Below are 22,685 nucleotides of genomic sequence, written 5' to 3'. Positions count from 1 at the left end.
CCCTTGAAGTACAAAGATAAATCCTATCCCAGAACACCGCCTAAAACTTGGAAGACAGGTGATAGGGAGGCCAAAGGTGACATTAAAGAGACAGGAAAGAGGAGAGGTCGTCTTCCATTTTCTATGTCTTGTTAACCAACTACTGAGTTATTCTACAGGCGGTGAGGGGCCATTGAGGGGGGTCTTGAAAACCTTCAGTGAAGAAACTGGGGGCAGATGAATAAAAGAAAGGTTCCTGAAGTGGGCACACAGCCCTGGAATAAAAGGAGAAAATATTAGAATGTCTATTTCTGCTTTTTTTTTTTTTTTAATCTCATCACTTTAAAATATTCTATTTTGCATAGTGTTTCGCCTCAGTTTTCTTTTAACACTAGAGCTACACAGGCAAAGAGCTGGGTAGGGCTTTCCTGGTGGTGCAGTGGTTGAGACCTAATGCAGGCGACACGGGTTCGAGCCCTGGTCTGGGAAGATCCCACGTGCCGCGGAGCAACTGGGCCCGAGAGCCACAACTACTCAGGCTGCGCTCTAGAGCCCGCGAGCCACAACTACTGAGCCTGCGCGTCTGGAGCCCGTGCTCCACAACAGTGAGGCCGCAACAGTGAGAGGCCCGCGCACCACGATGAAGAGTGGCCCCCACTCGCCGCCAACTACAGAAAGCCCTCGTACAGAAACGAAGACCCAGCACAGCCAAAAATAAATTAATTAATTAATAAAAAGAAAAGAGCTGGGTAGGGGAGTCAGTGGCTGAGCAGCTAAGGCAACGAGGACGTTTCTCACTTGGGGTTCTGGGCGGGTGTTGGCGCCATTAAGGAAGGTGGGAAAGGCAGCCAGCTGGAGGGGCAGGTTCCACGTGGGACGGAAGCGCGTGACACGCAAGGAGCCCAGGAACGAGGAAGTCATGAAGTGGGGGAGGGCACAAGGGGGGAGCTGAGCAGTGGGACAGTCTGGTGGCCTCTGACAGTGGCATTTTGGGTGAAGCATGGGCGTGAGGTCGCCTTCCTTCCTTAGACAAACTTCTCTAAAATAAAATCCATAAAGCGCAACCCTCACGAAATACATCTGCAAGAGGCAAAACTCTGAGAGACACATACTCGATGATCTGCTTAGCGTCCTTCTCGGAAACCTCTTCGCTGTTTGGATCCAGAAGTATTTTCTCTTCAGTTTCCTGCCTACTGGACTCTTCCTCTTCATCCTGGGGAAGGAACAAAGATATGGGTGTGACTCTGTTTTAATGAGGGAATCCCTAGGCTTGGCGATTTCTGAAAAGAGAGTGAATAGTATTCTACTTCACAAGTGAGGTGCACACAACTGAGGGAGGACGTAAACTTAACCCTTACTTCCACCAGGCAATACCTACCTCTCCATCGCTGTTTACATCACTGAATGAAAGAACAAAAGGAACCCTCTGAGGATCCCCTGGAACCCTTGCTCCCAAGAATAAATATGTAAAAATCAGGCCAGAAAGATGGATATTTATCATTATTTGGTCATCAGAGAGTCCTGTAGACCATATCTGCTCTTGCTAACTTGGTGACCTTCTACACCCTTCTCTCCAAAGCCAACTGAAGGGATCTTAGTATTGTCCTTGTCTCTGATGATGCCAGTGGGCCTTTGATGGCCCCACACGTCTTCACAGTGGAGAGACTGGAGCTTGTGAGCGCGTGGCCTTCTGTGTGTGCTTTCTGTGGCCACTTCACAGCCCACATTTCTGGCTATTTAGATTAAAACTGTCAATAACATGGCAAAGGATTCATCACCTCCCCACCTCGCAACTGTGTACTTCGTTCTGCTGGCCTGTGGAAAAGCTTCACTAAATACCCATAATGCCCACTACTACCCATTGGTGTTGAAGGCTGAATCTTTCCAGATGATCCAGGAGAATTTCCTTTAAAAGTAGGCTTAAAGAGAACCAGGCTTTTCCATCAGGCTTGAATGAAACAATACAAACTGACATGACAGTAATGTTGAAAATCAAATCTATGACCACAGATCACTGAGCCACAAGGGGTAAACGGAGGAGTTGGCACAGCTCTTTCACATCCAGGTGAGCACCGAGGGGGGACGTGACTCGCCACGAGATGGGGACCTGGTCTCCGGACCCCCAGGTCAGAGTTCACTCTAGTCCCAGCTCTCTGGAGCTGTCTGCAGCTGCCAGTCTCAGGAGGGCACCTGTGGGTTGAGCCGCCTTCTCTACCTCATCTCTGTCCCTCCCTGGCTCTCAGACCCAACGAGAACATTCTTCCAACGGATCATTTATGGGCCCATTCATCCGAGTAAACAAGAGACGTTTAAAAAATTGATTTTGTAAGTTTCAAGTACCTCAGAGAAAGAGTAGCCTATTAAAAAAAATAAAATAAAATAAAGCATGCCTCCAAAAGTATTTGCTTGTTGACAGCATGCTTTTTTTCTAAAAAAAAAAAAAAAAAAAGTAACTTCTATTATCTTTCCTCTTTGCAAAAGCAGTAAGTGTCCACGGTAGATTAATTTAGAAAACACAGGTCCACAAAACAGAAGAAAATAACAACAGTCTTAAAATTCTGGTGAGCTGTTATTGGTAAGGCTGCTCTGCTCTGGCCACGGCATTCTTGGAACCAAGATTCCCCTACACTGGTAAACACCAGATTTAATGACTATACGCTAACAATGCTCTAATAAAGGAGATAAAAATCTTTTAATCCTTCTATTTGTAATTGTTAAGGATTTTAAAGTTGATCTAAAAGATACCTTTATTATTCCTTAATTTCTATTAAAAGTATCCAAGATTACCATTTTAGGTTCTGGATATATTGAGTATTCCTTCCAAAAGACTGACAAATGTGGCTAACAAGAATATCCAAAGAATTCAAGGAAGAATCACATTTAAAGAAAAAACCCAAGAGGATCAATTAACCCATTAAACCAAGTGCATGTTGCCCTTTTGGTCTAAGTTTCCACACTTACAGCTTCAAACAGGCCCAAGGACTAAAGAACTTCAGACATTTTTAGGCTGTTAACCCTCAGTGTAAATGACTTAGAAGCATGGAATTGCCTTTCCCAAAGTAATCCATCTCCAATTTTCCTCAGAAGACCTTTCTACCATCTCCAATTTAATGCCAGCTTCTCTCTTCTCGGTTTCAAATAAATTTAGAATTCACCAAGCTTCCACATTCGCCAGGAGCCCCCGAGAGGTCACTGTGCCACTAGGCATGCACCAGCAAAGCTCTGTCAAACCCTCAGCCTCAGCTGTCACCCGATGGCCAAAACTGGAGGACGAAGAGACAGAAGGACACAGGTGCTTCCCCGTGAACTTTCCAGCCAGTGAACTCCAAACAGAGATATATACGTACCTCCTCCTCATAATCAGAATCGCTCTCTTCACTGTCCGATCTAGGGGCAACTTCGTAACTACAAGAAAAGGAGTGGGAAGGAAGAGGAGGCTTAGCTTTTTAAATCATAAAACTGTGTGTGTGCGTGTGTGTGTGTTTATACACAAATATATGACACATTCTATATACAAATGCAGGTAACAACTTTAAGCAGTTCAGCAAAGGTCATGCTATTTTAGTTCCCAGATTCTACGAGGACCACAAAAACCTGAAAAGTCAAAGAACACCAGTAATTCTGCTTTAGTGTCATACCCAGGATTCATTTCCAACCAGGCATCCAGCTGACTTGCTTTGGGTGCTTCTGGGCCAAACAGGACCTTGCCGGTTTCTGTGTGAGTCACTTTGACAGGGAGGTCACTCATCTGGCTGCTCTCATCTATGGGCTAGAAAGGAGAAAAGACATAACGCCGCTTCGGGTTAAGACATTCTCCCAATTCTGTGCTGGATGTTTCTCGGCCTTTTGGCTGCCCAGCATTTGAAACCCTTTCCCGCGATTAGAAATTTCATCACCTGATGAGTCCTGGTGGGAAGTGGGAGGTCACCTCCTACCAAAGAAACTGAAAACACCAGCCTCCCTTGCAGCAAAGGAACTGGCACAAGACCTAAGCTCCACCAGCTGGGCTCATTCACCAAGGCTCTGAATTAGGACCTAGAAGGAAGCGGGGGCCAACAGGCACACCGGTAGGAGGGCAGACAACAGTGGCAGCAGTGCCAGTGCAGTGGTATTGGCTGTGCCCACTCCCGAGGCTGGCCATGTCCTCACTAAGCAGCTGTAGGGTACACTACGGTAACATATCGCTGAAATAATAGCGCAGTCCCCAGTCAGCTTCTCCAGGCTTCCAGAGTTCCGATGACTCACCCGATATCCTATTAATATGTTCCCTTCTTACTTAAATCAGGCAGAGTTGATTTCTGTCAGTTGCAGCTAAGAACCCCCAACCCCTAAATAATCCCCTCCAGATAAGGACTACTGCAAAGTCATGGTTTCAGAGAGACTAATGGAAAAAAAGGAAAAGGTACTGTAACTTGTATCATCTCATCATGGCTGGTTTGGCTTCTGCAGAAACAACGTCATTTATCCAAAACCAAACCACCAGGTACCAAGCCCAACCATGGGGCTCTGTGATAAAGCAAAAGGCTCTGCTCACTGGAAATCTAGCAAATTGACCAAGTCTGAGCTGAAGCTCGTTATTAGACTCTCAATGAAATACGGCTTGCTCAGAAAGTTAAGAGAATAAGTGAAACTGCAGAGGCTGTGCTTAACCTACTTCAGAGAACAAATTGTTTAAAAAGGCCTAAAAATGGAGTAATCCTATGCAAATGAATGCTACTGATTACAGGGCGACTGTACTTCTAGGAGCAGGCCCCCAGGTGAGACGTTTAGGCAACCCGTTAATTCCAAAGAATTTTTTCTAAATTACTCTCATTTGGAGTTACATTAAAATGATAGGAAAAGCAGTATACTGTAGGTTATCTTCTAATATCTTATAGGAAATGACCACCTCCTTCCCCCAAAATATTGGTTCTTTCCCCCTTCTCCCTTAACAAAGCACTGTCAGAATAAGAGACAATATATTAGCAATTATCCACAAAAACAACCTTACAAAAAAGAGAAGGCTTACTCCAGACAGTTTTTCCTTTTATGTGTGCTGAAGCAATGGTTGTGAACACCGTTACTTTGCATGTGAAGACAACGCTTCTTCCTGTTAACGTAGAAGGTCATCTACAGGCTCACGCGATAAAGTAGGAAATCTACCATTCGCTACCATCTCCCTTGGAAAAACCATATTCCATTATCTTGAACTACTATAATGCAGCTTGTTTTATTGTTTGTGTCTTGCCTCAAAGAAAACTGGAAATCACTGTAGCTGGAATTAGAACTTTGGCAAAAACACTGAATGAGCACAGCAGAATGTAATCAGAACATTATTTCAAAACAAACCAGGTAAGACATCTACTTTGCCCACTTCAGCAAAGAGAAAACACATGTGTTAAGATTAAAAAAAAGTGTATGTCACAGGCCCAAGATCAGGAGCTTCTTTTCCCAGGAGATAACATGAGATAAGAGAGCTATCACACTAACACGTTAAATCTCTCCCTGTGTGCTTGTTAGTTACAGACTGATGTGAGGCATGCTTAAGTAAGGGTGGGTTTTTACAAATTAGAGTTGTTTCTAAGTGCTCTAATATATAGTATTCTTCCCCCGTAACAGCCCACTGAGTGTTTCTTACACATCCTGATACATACATATCCTGATCTTTTCTTTCCTTGTGATGAATTATAGTGGTTAAGTAACATTTATTGTTCAAGAGATTTCTGCACAGAATAGTGGTTTCAACCTTTTTCCTGCCACCAGGCTGTTCACATTCATAATACTTCTCGTGTGCACTGCAATTCCAGAAGGGGAAGAGACAACCCTCCACCCACCCCAATCCTCCAGGCAGATTTATCAGAATCTGTGAAAGGAGAAGGAAGTTTGAAACAAACGCCCTTCCCATCCCGCTCGCTCCGGGGGGGATGCCTGCTCATGTGAATCACTGGCCAAGAACTTTTGAGTTTTCAGAGAAAAAAACATCCAATAAATCAATCATTGTATTCTCGTGATTCAGAATATTGAAAATACTAGGAAATAAAATTTAGAAATACGCCGCTGAATCTACAAATAGAGGCTACAGGGTAAGCCTACAGAAAATGGCAAAAAACAAGCTACCAAATACGCAAATTGTTTGGCTTACAGTTATGAAATTTCAAAGTAAATGAAGGAAACTGGGTCATATTTTCTGCTTCTGTATCATCGACGGGGAAAATGTAATTATAGAATCACTTAAGATTTTTCCACATTCTGTATATTCATAAACACATGCTTATATGTGCACAGACAATTTCTGGAGTGGTACATAAGAAACTTAGTATCAGTTGATTGGCAGTCTGAGATGGAAGATTACTTTTCAGTGTACCCTTTCATACTATTCTAATTTTCTACCATGCTAATGTACTACTATTTTTACTTAAAAATGAATAGCAGAGAGAAACCATATGATCATCTCAATAGATGCAGAAAAAGCTTTTGACAAAATTCAACACCCATTTATGATAAAAACCCTCATGAAAGTAGGCATAGAGGGAACTTACCTCAACATAATAAAGGCCACATATGACAAACCCACAGCCAACATCATTCTCAATGGTGAACAACTGAAACCATTTCCCCTAAGATCAGGAACAAGACAAGGTTGTCCATTCTCACCACTATTACTCAACATAGTTTTAGAAGTTTTAGCCACAGCAATCAGAGAAGAAAAAGAAATGAAAGGAATCCAAATCGGAAAAGAAGAGGTAAAGCTGTCACTGTTTGCACATAACATGATACTATACATAGAGAATCCTAAAGATGCTACCAGAAAACTACTAGAGCTAATCAATGAATTTGGTAAAGTAGCAGGATACCAAATTAATGCACAGAAATCTTTTGCATTCGTATACATTACTGATGAAAAATCTGAAAGAGAAATTAAGGAAACACTCCCACTTACCACTGCAACAAAGAATAAAATACCTAGGAATAAACCTACCTAAGGAGACAAAACACCTGTATGCAGAAAACTATCAGACACTGATGAAAGAAATTAAAGATGATACAAACAGATGGAGAGATGTACCATATTCCTGGATTGGAACAATCAACACTGTGAAAATGACTATACTTCCCAAAGCAATCTACAGATTCAATGCAATCCCTATCAAACTACCAATGGCATTTTTCACAGAACTAGAACAAAAAATTTCACAATTTGTATGGAAACACAAAAGACCCCGAACAGCCAAAGCGATCTTGAGAAAGAAAAACAGAGCTGGAGGAATCAGGCTCCCGGACTTCAGACTATACTACAAAGCTACAGTAATCAAGACAGTATGGTACTGGCACAAAAACAGAAATATAGATCAATGGAACAGGATAGAAAGCCCAGAGATAAACCCACGCACATGTGGTCACCTTATTTTTGATAAAGGAGGCAAGAATATACAACGGAGAAAAGACGGCCTCTCTAATAAGTGGGTCTGGGAAAACTGGACAGCTACATATAAAAGAATGAAATTAGAACACTCCCTAACACCATACACAAAAATAAACTCAAAATGGATTAAAGACCTAAATGTAAGGCCAGCCACTATCAAACTCTTAGAGGAAAACATAGGCAGAACACTCTATGACATAAATCACAGCAAGATCCTTTTAGACCCACCTCCTAGAGAAGTTGGAAATAAAAACAAAAATAAACAAATGGGACCTAATGAAACTGAAAAGCTTTTGCACAGCAAAGGAAACCATCAACAAGACCAAAAGACAACTCTCAGAATGGGAGAAAATATTTGCAAATGAAGCAACTGACAAAGGATTAATCTCCAAAATTTACAAGCAGCTCATGCAACTCAATATCAAAAAAAAAAAACAACCCAATCCAAAAATGGGCAGAAGACCTAAACAGACATTTCTCCAAAGAAGACAGACAGATGGCCAACAAACACATGAAAAAATGCTTAAATTAACATCACTAATCATTAGAGAAATGCAAATCAAAACTACAATGAGGTATCACCTCACACCGGTCAGAATGGCCATCATGAAAAAAATCTACAAACAATAAAGGCTGGAGAGGCTGTGGAGAAAAGGGAACCCTCTTGCACTGTTGGTGGGAATGTAAATTGATACAGCCCCTATGGAGAACAGTATGGAGGTTCCTTAAAAAACTAAAAATAGAACTACCATATGACCCAGCAATCCCACTACTGGGCATATACCCTGAGAGAACCATAATTCAAAAAGAGTCATGTACCACAGTGTTCACTGCAGCTCTATTTACAATAGCCAGGACATGGAAGCAACCTAAGTGTCCATCAACAGATGAATGGATAAAGAAGATGTGGCACATATATACAATGGAATATCACTCAGCCATAAAAAGAAATGAAATTGAGTTATTTGTAGTGAGGTGGATGGACCTAGAGTCTGTCATACAGAGTGAAGTCAGGCAGAAAGAGGTAAAGAAATACCATATGCTAACACATATATATGGAATCTAAGGGAAAAAAATGGTCATGAAGAACCTAGGGGCAAGACAGGAATAAAGACACAGACCTACTAGAGCATGGACTTGAGGATATGGGGAGGGGGAACGGTAAGCTGGGACAAAGTGAGAGAGTGGCGTGGACATATATACACTACCAAACGTAAAATAGATAGCTAGTGGGAAGCAGCCACATAGCACAGGGAAATCAGCTCAGTGCTTTGTGACCACCTAGAGGGGTGGGATAGGGAGGGTGGGAGGGAGAGAGATGAAGAGGGAAGAGATATGGGGACATATGTATATGTATAACTGATTCACTTTGTAATAAAGCAGAAACTAACACACCATTGTAAAGCAACTATACTCCAATAAAGATGTTAAAAAAGAAAGAGATAAATACCGTATGCTAACACATATATATGGAATCTAAAAAAAAAAAAAAAATGGTTCTGAAGAACCTAGGGGCAGGACAGGAATAAAGATGCAGATGTAGAGAATGGACCTGAGGACACGGGGAAGGGGAAGCTGGGACGAAGTGAGAGAGTGGCATGGACTTATAAATACTACCAAACGTAAAATAGAAAAGCTAGTGGGAAGCAGCCACATAGCACAGGGAGATCAGCTCGGTGCTTTGTGACCACCTAGAGGGGTGGGATAGGGAGGGTGGGAGGGAGACGCAAGAGGGAGGAGATATGGGGATATATGTATGTGTATCGCTGATTCACTTTGTTATACAGCAGAAACTAATACACCATTGTAAGCAACTATACTCCAATAAAGATGTTTAAAAAAAAAAAGAATAGCAGAGTACAAAATAAAATCAGTATACACAGAGAATGGTGCAGCAAGGTATGGCAGGGCATCATTCAACAGAACACAGCAGAAACGGATGCAAAATCCCTTACCTCTCCATCTGGTCCCAGGGCAGACTCCTCCCCCTCTGCATTCTCTTCAGCCTTCTGCAAAACAATGTCAAATGTTACACGTAAACCAAGGAAGTGGGTACAGGAAGGACCTCATGGCAACTTGGTGGTATATAACGGTAATTCATTACTGCTTATCATCATCCAACAAAGCTTAGGAATTAATGCCTTTTCTTTGTGTTTCTCTTCACTCTCTGAGACAAGACAAACTGTGTACTTTATTGGCAACTTGCAGGGGGTCAGTGAAAGCTGGGTGTGACTCGGGCCTGGCCCAGTAGAGATGGCTGGACTGTGTCTTCCAGGACCCCAACAGCTTAAGATGTGGCAGCATCGGGACAGAGGTCAGAATCCCAAATGTCCCTGTGTTTGGCACTATGAAGACAAATCCTGATGTAATCAGCTCAATTTTCCCATTCCCTTAGCAAGTTGTCTAAAAATGTCCCCTCAAGAATGAATTCTGAACCGCTCTTGGGTTATAAAAATGCAAAATCATACAAAATTCTGTGAGTTCTCTGAATTTTTATCATTCTACCTAATTGGCTTTCATAATATACAGTATTTCCACAGTGGGTATACGGGGAAATTTGATGCAGATACTGTGATCTCATGAAAAATTCTGTCATCTTCCATTTCTTAAATATTCCAATATCTTAGCCCATTAACCTTTATGTGCCTCAAAGGCAGCCTAAATGAAAAGCTAGGATTATGTCACGTTTTGTACATACCCGAGAGAGCCTCATCTGCAAGAGACACAAAATAGTCTAAAATTTCTTACATTTATAACGACCTCTTCGACAAGTGAAATCCTGAACATCACCTTTACAGAATCCTTATTTTAAAGTTATTCTGTGTGGTGTGATTAGAAGAAAAACAAACAAACAAACAAACTTTAGTCATTTCTTTTATCAAGACATTTAAGAAGATGAGCTTTCCTCCCCTGGGCTCTTTAGTTAATTAAAAATATACATAACGATACAGAATCAATATTAACTCCACTTTGTTTATTTAAGGCATTGACTGTGTAATACATTTTTGCTTCCCATGAAAATAACTCAGTTGTCTCTTGACAAAACAGCTTGTACAGAAAATGTTTAGTGGTGAAAATCCAGCCTTTGGTCCATACTGAGGAAGGGCAGTTCCCGTAAATGTCTGAAATTTTATAGTTGTTTGATAATTTTCTTGCAAAAAATACATGTATATAAGTATGCCAAAACACAAGGCATAAAAAAATGCAGCACTTCCACCAAAGAGTAGGAAATGAAATGCTCTCCTTGGTTATGATTTCCCAAGAACTTAATTTTCTATTTATGCCACCCCAAACTGAAAATATTTACAAGCTCACAAGAAATGACCACCATGGAAAAGCATCCCTATGTCTGGGCTAGGGATACAGAGAACAATGGCAGAAAGGCTCAGAAAAGGGACCATCCCTGCTACCGGCCTCCCTGAAGATCTCATTTTTGGAATTCTCAGGCACTATATTCAAGCAACTCTTTTAATTAATGGGAGAAAGTCAATTAATCCCACCATTCTTTCCATACAAATCAGAAATTAGCTACAAATCTGGCCAACAAAGAAAATCAGATGAGACCATGAATAAGCCAATTTTCCAATATCTAGCTAGTGGAACTGGATCACTATTTCAATGAATAGTACATTAAAAAGCTTGAAGGACCATAAATAACAGAATCAAAACTATTCTAAAGAATACTCTTCTGTGAATCTGCTATAGACTAGATAGGCTGCTATCTAAAAACTGCCTCATAATAAGGCCTTTCCATTACTTAAATTCCTCTAAACTGATTTTTAAATTTCTATCTGGTATCAAAGTTGAGAAGCAATGTAATATCAGACTTAAGAAAGTCAGCTCTGGAATTAGATGAACTGCGTTTGAATGCCAGCTCTGTCACTGTGCAAGAGTACTTAGCTGTGTGATCTCGACCAAGTCTCTGTGTCCTGGTTCCCTCTTCTGTAAAACGGGGACAGCAGCGGTCCCTACCTCATAGGGCTGCTGCAGGACTGGATCACTATTTCAATACGTACAATCCAATGTGACATGTAATATCCACTGAGAGTGTCCATTTCCACAATGTAAAAGAATCAGTGATAGTCCGAGGGCTATTCTTTTATGTCTATATAAAACTGGCTATAGCACTGTCTGAAAACTGCTTCATAAGGTTACGAAGTCAGGGATTTCTGTCTGTTTTGTTCACTCATGTATTCCCATACCTACAAGGGGTCCCGGCACTTAAAAGGCATTTGAAGGATGGATGAATGAATGAATGAATGCGCCAAGAACAACACTTTCCACTTAGCATACATGCAATCAATTAACATTATGTTAATTAGGTGACAGTATATGTGCAAGTCATAAAAGAGTTAAGAGCACACGCATGTTCCTCACTGAACTGGTGCTCCTTCCCTTGCGCGCCCCGTACTTATACCCAGTTCGGCTATGTTATTCTAGGAGGTGGAAGCCAGATGGCAGTCTACTCTACAGCAAGAGGTGTCAAGTTCTCCCATCATGCTTTGAATTCCTTCAGTTTGGGGACAATCTCCGGTTGGTATGCTTTCAGAAATCCACATTCTCACATCAAACTAGTGCTTAACCCTCAATTCTCTTCCGCTGCCAGAATTCCCTTTGTGTGTTGCTCAAGGTCAACTCCAAACAGACTGTGACCGGTACTACGATATCGGAGTAACCTGGGACAGACTCTGAGCACCTGGTGGGATGGCCTGCAGCTGATGCGGCCACGGCTGCCCGAGAAAATTTCATATACAGTGAATCTGTAGCATGTGACTGCAAACACATCCTATCAATGTTGCCGGCTGACGCCTGAGCTTATTTCCACTGATTAAAACAAACACAAAAAAACAAAACCGACTGCAGTGCCTCCACTAATCAGGAATAAGGAACTCTGTAGTGGCTTCTTCCTATCCACAAAAAGTTGAGAACTAATTACCCTCATGGAGGGGAGGGAGGAATGTAATTATGGGATCGGATGTGAAGCAAATTACTCCTAACGAAAGACAATCTGGCTTCCCGGTGAAGGCTGATGTCAATTCATACCCTTCCTTTAGGAATGTTCATGAACAAAGCTATGTGCACAGCTATCCACTTTCCTTGCAGAGGCTGTATAAAATAATCAACAACGCTGTGTGGAGGGAAAGATATCCCCAAACATGAAAACCCTGTGGAAGCTGAATTCAAGAAAATGGGCCTCACTGGGGTACTTTATGCAGATTACCACAACACAGGACACAAACAGCCTCACTCTGTAAAGAAAACAGCTTTGTACCAAATAGTTTACAATCTATGTTATAAAGTGAACACACTTTATCCCCCAGCAGGTGTTATAATATGCTGAAACATCATTCAAATGTGTTGGCATCTTAAAGACTCATTCTGCTTCGAGGGAAACCTAAGATTTTCAGAAACCACTTGGGTTATTTTTACTGTCATTTAAGAGGACCTGTGAGCATTAAGATAGGTGATCGGGCAATAAAAAAATACCCAAGAATATCAAATTAACAGGCAATTGCACATTACTTAAGTTGGGCCTTGCAGAGAAAACCAATTCCAACATTTTGACTCAAGTAACTGGTCAATCCAGTTAAGCTGGACTTTGATCCAAATTTCTGGTTTCACCCATTTTGACACTGAACTTATCAAATGAATCTAACCATCATGGCATCGTGTTCACCTACCTTTACAATAGTCACTACACTCACATGCCCAGAATTGCCTTAGAACCTTTCTTTCACCTACAAAAATCTCCTTGTGGAGGCAAACTGCAATAAGCTAATCATCTTTGGGGAAAGGAGATAAAAGAATTGAGAAGGACTGGAGAGTCACTCAAATTTAAAACAAATGCCTCAATAGCATTACTACTTGGCATCTGATGCTCTTTTCACTGAAAATTATACCGAGGGGCTTTTCTCTAATTGTCGGCTATCTTCCTGTCACTATATTGATCAATACACTATGCCAGAAAGATCCCCCCTCCAAAACATCACAGATTCACGTATAACAGTGTTTGACGAAAGAGAACAGAATAAGTTTCAGAAAGAAAGACCATGATGAAAAAGTCATTTGACACAGCACTCCCCCATGGACTCTCTACGTTCTCATTAGTACCATGGGTTTCCAAGAAATGTCACAATAAATACCAAGGGTGTCGTTCTGTTGGTAGACACCCCAGTGAAAGATTTGGGGGAAGGGGATTAAATACTTTATACTTTACTTTTGGCCTGAAGTCAATAGCTGGGGAAGCTGAACCTCTTAAATGACCAGACTTTTCAGCAGTAGGTGCGTGGGTTAGGGGGCTCCCAACCACAGCTTAAGGAAAGACATACCCTAAATCTCTGTAAGAAATACCTTATTGTTTGGATATTATAGGCCAAATAATTAGAAAATTCTCTTTCTAGGATCTGGGGAGGAAGAGGGAAGCAGAGTCTGCCAAAAATAAGAAATCCTCATTTCCCACTGCAGGCCTCCACAGCCAAGGAGGCTGTCGTTGTCCTAAAAGACATTCTACCTGATAATATCTAATTGATCCTCACCCAGAAAAAAATGGTGGCCACTTATTTTCTCAACACCACAGAGAACATACAGTAAGGGGAAAAAGAAGATTTTATTTTCAGAAAAACCTATAACCACATTTCAACAATCATGATCCTACATCTATATGACAGAATTGATTGATAAAATAACTAATATTTACTGAGCACTTACTATGTCCCAGGGAGCGTTCTAAGTGCTTTAGATAAACTTTCCTATGTGAGCCTCCCAACAAGTCTAGGCTATAGGTCCTGTTCCTGTCACCTTCTTACAGATCAAGAGACTGAAGCACTGGGTAACAGATCTCTTAATGAAATACCCTACAAGGGAATAACAGCAAATTAGTGTTCCATGTTTTCTTACGCAGTTATGAATTTAAGAGGTTGCGTACAAACGTGCTCTAGACAGTAGTCCAATTTCGTAAGTTAGCACGTTCGATCCTATCTGTATACGACGCCATTTCAACCTGGAGTCCCCCAGTAGATATAAGAGAACTCGCATGGCAGAGGATGGAGACCTCCAGGTCCTGCTAAGTACCCATAACGGTGTATTCACCTTGTCACACTGCAGAGACTGCTGTCACCTAATCAGATATTTCAATACTTGAAAAATGATTCCTCCTCTAACACCGAAGCAGATACATAGAGCTTATTTCTTTTTCTTCCACTTCAAGGGCGTTAATGGAAGGCCAGGTTGAGATCGAGAAGTTTCAGAATGATTTATAAATGTATACTTCATAGAAGCGGCTCTAATGGTGAGAAGAGCAAAACTAAGCAGGGTCCTGAGAGGTTAAAGGAAACCCACTCTATTATTCACTGACACCAAGTAAACCTGATCAACTCCCCAAGAAAGAAAAAGGCCTTCTCTGTTACACCAGGGCAATTCCTTAAAAAAATGATACACTAGTTTAACACTGAGTAAAAAAGTAGCCCTCTTCCAATTAAACTGCAAGGTCCACCATACTCATCTTTGACGGCACAGTTCTTGAAGTTACCTGTATCTTGTCCTACAAGTGTTGCCACCAGTTCAATGCTATTAGTTCACTGAGTAAAGAAGCTTTCTCAAAACAAAGATTTAGGGATGCCTTACTTAATTAGAAAAAAAAAAGCAAAACAACACCTGCAGATAGTTTCAGCATGATATTCACTTCTACGGGAAATGCTGAAAGGGACAGCACAGAATTTTTAAGTGTCCACATGCAGGTTCCCTCCCTGACACAGAGAAGCTGGAACAAACAGCTCTCAATCATTCACTCTAATGGAGGGAAGAAGAACTCCAGGTAATCCAGAGTGTCAAATAATCAGCTTTTGAAAGCATCCATTTTCTTTGCACTTGAATTAAGGTACATCTAAAATTGGGTAACTCACTCTGAACTAAGTCTTAAAACCCCATGAGACAGTTTTCAGGAAGGTCTAGGAAGGAGCCCAGTTTCTTTTTGTCCTTTCTTTATCCAAGGTCTCCCAGCAAGATGGCCCAGGAAGGAAATACGGCCTGATCTCCTTGGTCCTGCTGAGGACAGGGGGAGCTCAGATGCGAGGCATCCTGAGAGCATGTCAGGGAAGAGGGAGAGGGCTGCTAATAAACTAGTAATTCTGCACATTCCACCATGTGAGCTCATCAGCGGAAGATGCCCAGAGACAGCCACCAGGCAGACTGGAGTCGCTTGGGTACCTATTATTCGTTTGCCAGGAGACCAGGTCCCAGTTTTACTCCCCGCCTTCCTTCACAGCATTCATTACAGTTTATAATTATATACTTGGGTGCATAGTTGATTAATGTCTGTCTCTCTCTCTCTAATTAATTAAGAGGGCAAGAGTGCTTTTCCTCACCACTTGCACTCTCTCTCCCCCAGCATCTAGCATCCTGCCTAGATCATAGTAAGTGTTCAGTTAATGTTTTCTGAGCAAATACATGAAACAGAAAGAATAAGTGCTATTAGCAAACCTGAAAGCAAGAGTTTGGAGGCAGAGAGTCAACCTACAGATGATGCAGTGCTGGCAGCATCAGGAAAAATACTGACACGTTCCTGCTCTGTACAGATTAACATAAAAACAAAGGCATAATCATTACAACACAATTATGTATCTTTCTTTGCCTATGATGATATAACAATCTAATACTATTGCAGCAGTCCATTAATTAAAAGCCAGAAGCTCATATCTGAGCCATTAGCTTTTAATCATAAAGAAACACAGACTACGAATGGTAGTACTAAAAACACTAACAGTGACCTTTTTGTGACAGTCTCTGCAAAATATGCCCCAGGATGAGGAAAAACTAAAATGGCCATTTCATGGGGTCCACCTATGGAATATGACAGAATCGTTATCTGCTTGCCAGGTGCCAACGTTAAGTCAGAAATTGGGAGCTGGAATTTTGCAAAGTCTATAATGCGACCTTGACAAGAAAATGAGGTATTCCTCACCAAAGAAATGTCGAAATGCAAGCCCTGACTCATCCCTTGTTCACCTTCACAATAAGGGAAGCTATCTTATACTAAAGAAATCAGGTGCAGAAGGCGCCTTTTCAATCACTTATTCCTCCTCCTTAATTATGAAACAGGTATGAGAATTCAGGAGCCATGAAATTAATTATTTTTTTGAAAAACATTTTGTGCAATTATTCAGTGCAGAGAAGAAATGATTAAACGCTACCAATCCTCAATCTTCACAATTCTAACGAAGACTTTCTGTTGATGTTTATACCCGGGCCAATCAGAACTGACCGTGAAAACAAAATATACACCGAGAACTATATTAGCCGACTACTTAAGCTTCAAAGAGGCTCTATATTTACAGGTTACCCTTGAATTGAGATATAGTATCTGCAGAGTAGAGGTTCTAAATCTTACCCCTTCGTTTCTCATGATAAATTGGATTATTTTACATAAGACTATTCACTGTTTTCTGTAATGACCTAAAACCCTGACTTGCACATTTACCTTAGTGTAAAACCGGGGCAGCTGAACTGAGCGAACAATCTTGGCATCGCTGTCTGTCCAAAGAAACAGGCTGAAGTATGTTCTAAAAGTATCCCAAAGCTATCTTTTCCATCTTTCTCTGGCTCCTTTCAATCTGAACATAGCATTTTCGTCTTCATTTTCACTCCAGTTTCTTAACTCAGCAGTCCCCTGCCTCGCTGGCATTGCACTTGAGCAAACATTTCTTTGTGCCCATGGTTTTCCTTTTCTACCGACCGTGTGTACTTAGTTTCTGAATGCTGGGTGAAACAGTGGAAATACGAGCCAAATATACATCCTGTCCATCATGCCGTCATCTCCAAAATGTTGCCTAGTACACCTAGTACATCAACCCATTTATATCAGCAATGTTTGCGATATAATCATCTAAGTCTCCCACTAGTGTAGTAGGAAGTACTCATTAAAGGGCAAGACATGCCTAAAACTGGTCGGCGACCACACGTCCCCGGTTCAGCCACAGCCACTCAGGTGCTCACCTTCCTCTTCTTCCTCCTCTTCTTCTTCTCTTTGGCCGCCTGGGCTTGCTTGTGCTCCCAAACCAGATTAGTCAGGTTGGCCACATACTCATCCGTCTGCTGCAAAAGGTATGCTAAACGCCTATCTTTCTTTTGATCGATCAGTTTTCTATAGCCCTCTTCATCTTCAGCCTATTAAGGAAAGAAGAGCGTGATCAGAACATAATAAAAGTTTGCAGACGACACCTTTTCCACTCATCCCTCCCCTTGATGGTCTGAACTTCGGTGGTCCGCGCAGCACACCGAATGATTCCGGCCACCCGAGTTCTCGCACCCTGTCTGGGAACAGGGAACACACGGAGGTACGATGTCTATGCCCCGGGACACCAGAGTTCACGGCAAGGTCAACACACATAACTATTTGTATGGTGTGATCAAGCACTCTGAGCCAACTTTTCATTCTTTTGTGTTCCTTTAACTGCGCAAAAAGTGTTAAAATTTGAGGATTCACCATCTGAAACTTATTCTTAACTTTATATTTTGGAAAGTGTCAAATATAATCAAAAGTAGAGAAGGTAGTATAATCTCTCATATAACCAACACCAAGCAACAAAAATTAACTCCCCATGACTCCCGTTTGTTTCGCTGCAGCCCTTCCCCCACTTCCTCCCTGCAATCCCAAACTGGATTGTCCTGAAGCAAATTCCAGACATAATAGCTTTTCATTCATAAATATTTCAATAAGTACTTCCAGAGGCAAGGAACTGAATAGGTTTTGAACAAATAACTTCTTATACTTAAAAGCATTACAAGAACTTCCCTGGTGGCGCAGTGGTTAAGAATCCACCTGCCACCGCAGGGGACATGGGTTCAAGCCCTGGTCTGGGAAGATCCCACATACCGCGGAGCAACTAAGCCCGTGTGCCTCAACTACTGAAGCCCGCTCGCCTAGAGCCCGTGCTCCGCAACAAGAGAAGCCACCGCAATGAGAAGCCCGGGCACCACAACCAAGAGGAGCCCCCGCTCGCCACAACTAGAGAAAGCCCGCGCTCAGCCACGAAGACCCAACGCAGCCAAAACTAAATAAATAAATGAATTTATAAAAAATGTGGTTGATTGGGAGGGATTTTGGTCAGCACTGCATAATGGGCCCAGATGACTGGAGACAAGTCATTAGCACCTGAAGCCTGACAGTGCTGAGCCATAAAACAGACACAGTACTTCCCACTTCTACCTCCTGTTAAGCAATATTATGAGGTTAAATGGAATAAAAACTGATGCACTCTGGGTCATTTCCAGAGAAATCTTTTTATACATCCCAATAAAAGGACATCTCAAAAATATCTTCCTCGTGTGATGCAGGATAAAAGGAACACACTGCAAAATCTTTTAAGAGGCAGCTCCTTACAGAGAAGCTTAGGTTTTTCAGTCCAGGGCTGTCCCTCCAGCATTTGCCCGAGTACCAGCAGCCTCATCACTCCGTCTGGCTGCTGTCTGCCCCACGGATGAGCATGAACCTCAAATGCTATTATAACTGTAATTGCTTTTGGTTATGGTTGATCTCACTTGAAGAAAGAATGATAAAAAAAAAACTTCAGTGTCTCTGTTATCTGTATATTCCATCATTTAATTGCGAAAATTAATGATTTGCAAATGCCTAATCATTAGTGTCAAGCCAATCTGTTACTGAAGTTCTAATATAGTTTCACTTCAGTTGAATCAGACAAATTTGACTGTTCCCTGCTCAAATACTATAAAATGGTCTCCCCAGCTAGTTAGCCATCTCCTGGTCCCCTCCCTCCCAAAAAACGAGAGGGAGGTAGGAGAAGGTGGTAAGATTTAGTAGACCCCGGACACAGAGCCTTTTAAAATATGGTGTTCACTCTCCGAAATCCAAAAAAATTAATGACAAAAAAACGCAAACCGTAATACCAGCCAGGAAGACTATGTCATTTGGAATTTTCCAGGGACATAATTATGGGTTGAGTTGAGGCTAATGATTTTATCTTCATCCAGTACCCAGGCATTACATCCCAGATAGAATTTGCACGTCTCCTATCAATATACATTACACACACTTTTCTAAAATCCACGGTGTGCTCTGAGGTCCGATTCCAAAAATAAATGGCCAATAAACTCAAATACGCAGGCCAGTGATATAAACCAATTCCTTCTGTGTTTATATATCCATTAAAAAGTAACGGTGGAAGAGAAATGACCCATGAATAGCCTTTGACAATAACATGGCTATGATCAAAAAAGCAGCATTTCAAAATTAACTTAAAAATCACTTTTTAAACTGTTAGAGAAAAATTTCTGCCAGAAGTTTGAAGCACCAGTGGCTTCAAAAAAAGAGAACTTCTTAGATTCCAAGACACAGCTTCATGAGATATTCATTCAAAACAACTTGTGTCATAAGTCTCAAAGAGGCAACACTTCAAAAAGAACTGCCGTTTCCATCCTTCCAGGTCTGGTGATCAAAACTCCTGCAAAATATGGTACCTGCCTTTATGTAAAAAGCTATCATCTGGGGCTTTCCTGGTGGCGCAGTGGTTGAGAGTCCGCCTGCCGATGCAGGGGACACGGGTTCGTGCCCCGGTCCGGGAAGATCCCACATGCCGTGGAGCGGCTGGGCCCGTGAGCCATGGCCGCTGAGCCTGCGCGTCCACAACGGGAGAGGCCACAACAGTGAGAGGCCCGCGTAGCGCAAAAAAAAAAAAAAAAAGAGCTATCATCTGAATAACAGTGCCACCCTAGGACATGGAAACCCTATACTCATCAGTGGTAGCCCTAGATTTGTGGCACTGCACTGTCTAGGAAAGGGAAGATATTTTTACTCCATCCCCCTGTGACGTTCAAAGGAATGGATTAGTATATTTGATAAGCAGCTTTTACTCTCTCCTTCTACTACAGCACGTTTAACATTCTCAGTGCAGATGGCTGTGAGGGGAGCATTTTCCTGGGTTCCTGTAGGCAGGCCCCTTACCATCAACCTCCGCATTCTCTCCTTTTCGATCCGCTCGGTCTCCTTCTTCTGCTCCCTTTCAGTGTTGGCGTGCCAAGTGGCCACTGCTTTGGAAAGCTTCTGGATCTTCCCAGCCACAGACCGATGGTACTCCTTAAAATCTTTTGCATGCTGCAAAATACTGTTCAGGTATTCCTAAGGGATCCAAAGCGGGGAGAAGAGAGAAGGCTTAAAATTCAGTTCCCAATGTCGTTTGAGGTTTCATCATAGTACAGGGAAACTCTGTGTATGGAACACCCATGGGGGACTAGAACCTATTTTGGGACAGGTGCCCTGGTGTGTCTCCATAGCTGAGGTGTGGGCTATGTAGTGGTGGGAAAGATGACGTCTCAAAGTTCGTTTTGGGGCCAGCCTGCGGAAGAGAAGCCTCCCCGGCCTTGAGGGTGTGGCCACGTGAAAATGGAAAGATCAAAGGTTGAGAGAGACCTGCAAAACAGTGATGATAAAATTTAAAGCAAATCACTCCCAGATAAACCTCAGGGAGACGGGTGTTTCCAGTGAGAAGCGTGTTACAGAAGTAGTGTTTCTTCTGCTCTCGCTTAAATACCTTAGAATTGTCCCTCAGAAGAAGTTTTATAGGAAGCTAAAATTGCCATACATCTTTTGTATCCACTTTTTAAATAAAGAAGGGGAAACTTAAAACCTTATTGACACTTAAGTCCAACACTTTTCAAAACAAAACTTAATCAAGGCACTAAATTAAGCACAGAAAAACAAGTAAAATTCACAGGATTACAACACGAGATCAGATCCTACATCAAAATATTTCCAAATCCCTAGAAAGGAATGTTTTAAAATATCTGCCCCTGTGAAACCTTCAACTGGGCCCTTGAAAAGCCCCGGATACTATATTTATATCTGTGATAAAAATAACGGTTTGCCCTCTTCTTTCCAAGTTCCCTCTTCCCCAGGACTTTGTTCTAGGAAACCCGCCTGTGCCTACCCCGTCAGCAGCGTCCCATGGGGTTATGAATTTGACACGTGATTGGAATTCAGAGAGCAGGGTCCCCCCCACCCCCTTATCCTGTACTGACCGTTTGCATGTCCTTGCGGAGGTCACCTACCACTCTGGCTGGGCCTAGGTTTCCTCATCTATGAAATGGTGTGGTTGGACTACGTAAGCTCCCAGGATCCTTTCTGTGACGTCCCCACTGCCCGCAGTTGTCCATTTTTCAGTGGTTCTGACTCCACCCAGTTTCTTGGTTAGCATCTCTGTCAACGGCGGGGCGCCCAGAGCCCAGGCCCAAGTACCTGGTGCTTCTGCCGACGCTTCCTCTCCTGCTCGATCTTCTGCTGCTTCTCCAGCTTCTCCGTCATGCGGGCTTCCCTCAGGGTCTGGCGCTTGCTCCGTTTGTATGCTTTGGAGTTGAGGGCCGTCTCCAGGGTCGTGTCCCGTCGCATGCAGGCCACTACCTCCTGTCTCAGCTGTCAAGAGGGGAGCAGTTAGAACACCTCCCCAGACAGAGGCCAGACCCCCGTCGTCCCCTGCCCTCCATTTAGTGGAGCCGAATGGTGACTCCCTGAGTTTCTCCATCAGAGTTGGCCTTTTAGGAAACAAAGGGACTACACCATGCTGAATGTATATGGTATTTTCAAAGATGCTCTAAGTTTTCTTTCCAAAAACTTCAGAGAGGGAGCAAGTACGGCACTGTTAACAGTAAAGAAAATAAATCAGTAAGTAGAGGATGTCTTGGCTTTTAAATAAATTGATTCACTCTATTTAATTATCCTAATGATATTAATTAGTTAATAAGCTTTTTACATTTTTTTACTTCATTGTAAGTGTCATGCTAACTTTCTCTTTGTGCTTAAAGATTAACGTGAACAACGCTGGGCCAAAAAGAATAGAAGAGTTACTTCCTGCTCATGTGAAGTAGCTGCAGATATGCAAACAGTGCTAATTCATCATCTCATGTAAAAGACGGGAAATACTAGTTTGGGCTTCCACCCGGTCCTAACAATGATATTCTTTGCAAGATACTTAATTTTTTTTTTTACTGTATTATGCACTTCTTTTAGATCAGAAATATAGTATTTCTTTCATATTGTATGTTACGTGGTGGTAAAAGGTGGGGGGTGGAAACATGCACTGAAATAGCAATTCGACTGAATCTGAAATCAGCATCCATTACAGCTAATTTCATTGGAAAACTTCACAGATAACAGATTTTTCAATAATATGAAGCAAAAACCAGAAACCAATCAGAATCCAGCATAGTGAAGCTAATTTGAATCTAATGTTATTCCTGAAAATACTCATTTAACAAAATTTTATTAAACAGCTTATCAAGGCATTTTATGAAGTTACCT

General features: G+C 42.0%; 1 protein-coding gene across 5 annotated transcripts in view; it reads right to left on the bottom strand.

Annotated features, from left to right (window-relative positions):
- The window catches only part of SMARCA2 (SWI/SNF related BAF chromatin remodeling complex subunit ATPase 2), a gene marked incomplete at its 3' end in the record, with an annotated part of 195,861 nt that overhangs the window by 110,922 nt on the left and 62,254 nt on the right, over positions 1-22,685 (bottom strand). For all 5 annotated transcript variants that reach the window (XM_082842155.1, XM_082842154.1, XM_082842156.1 and 2 more), the window contains 7 exons: positions 21,627-21,800; positions 20,337-20,510; positions 17,372-17,542; positions 9,337-9,390; positions 3,618-3,748; positions 3,327-3,384; positions 1,092-1,192 (listed from right to left, as the gene is read on the bottom strand). In XM_082842155.1, the coding sequence (XP_082698281.1) occupies positions 1,092-1,192; positions 3,327-3,384; positions 3,618-3,748; positions 9,337-9,390; positions 17,372-17,542; positions 20,337-20,510; positions 21,627-21,800 (863 nt within the window). The remainder of the gene's footprint in view (positions 1-1,091; positions 1,193-3,326; positions 3,385-3,617; positions 3,749-9,336; positions 9,391-17,371; positions 17,543-20,336; positions 20,511-21,626; positions 21,801-22,685) is intronic.

This window comes from Leucopleurus acutus (assembly GCF_964270905.1).
Source record: "Leucopleurus acutus genome assembly, chromosome: 7".
Classification (NCBI taxonomy): Eukaryota; Metazoa; Chordata; class Mammalia; order Artiodactyla; family Delphinidae; genus Leucopleurus; species Leucopleurus acutus.
This window is presented reverse-complemented; position numbering and strand designations above follow the sequence as displayed.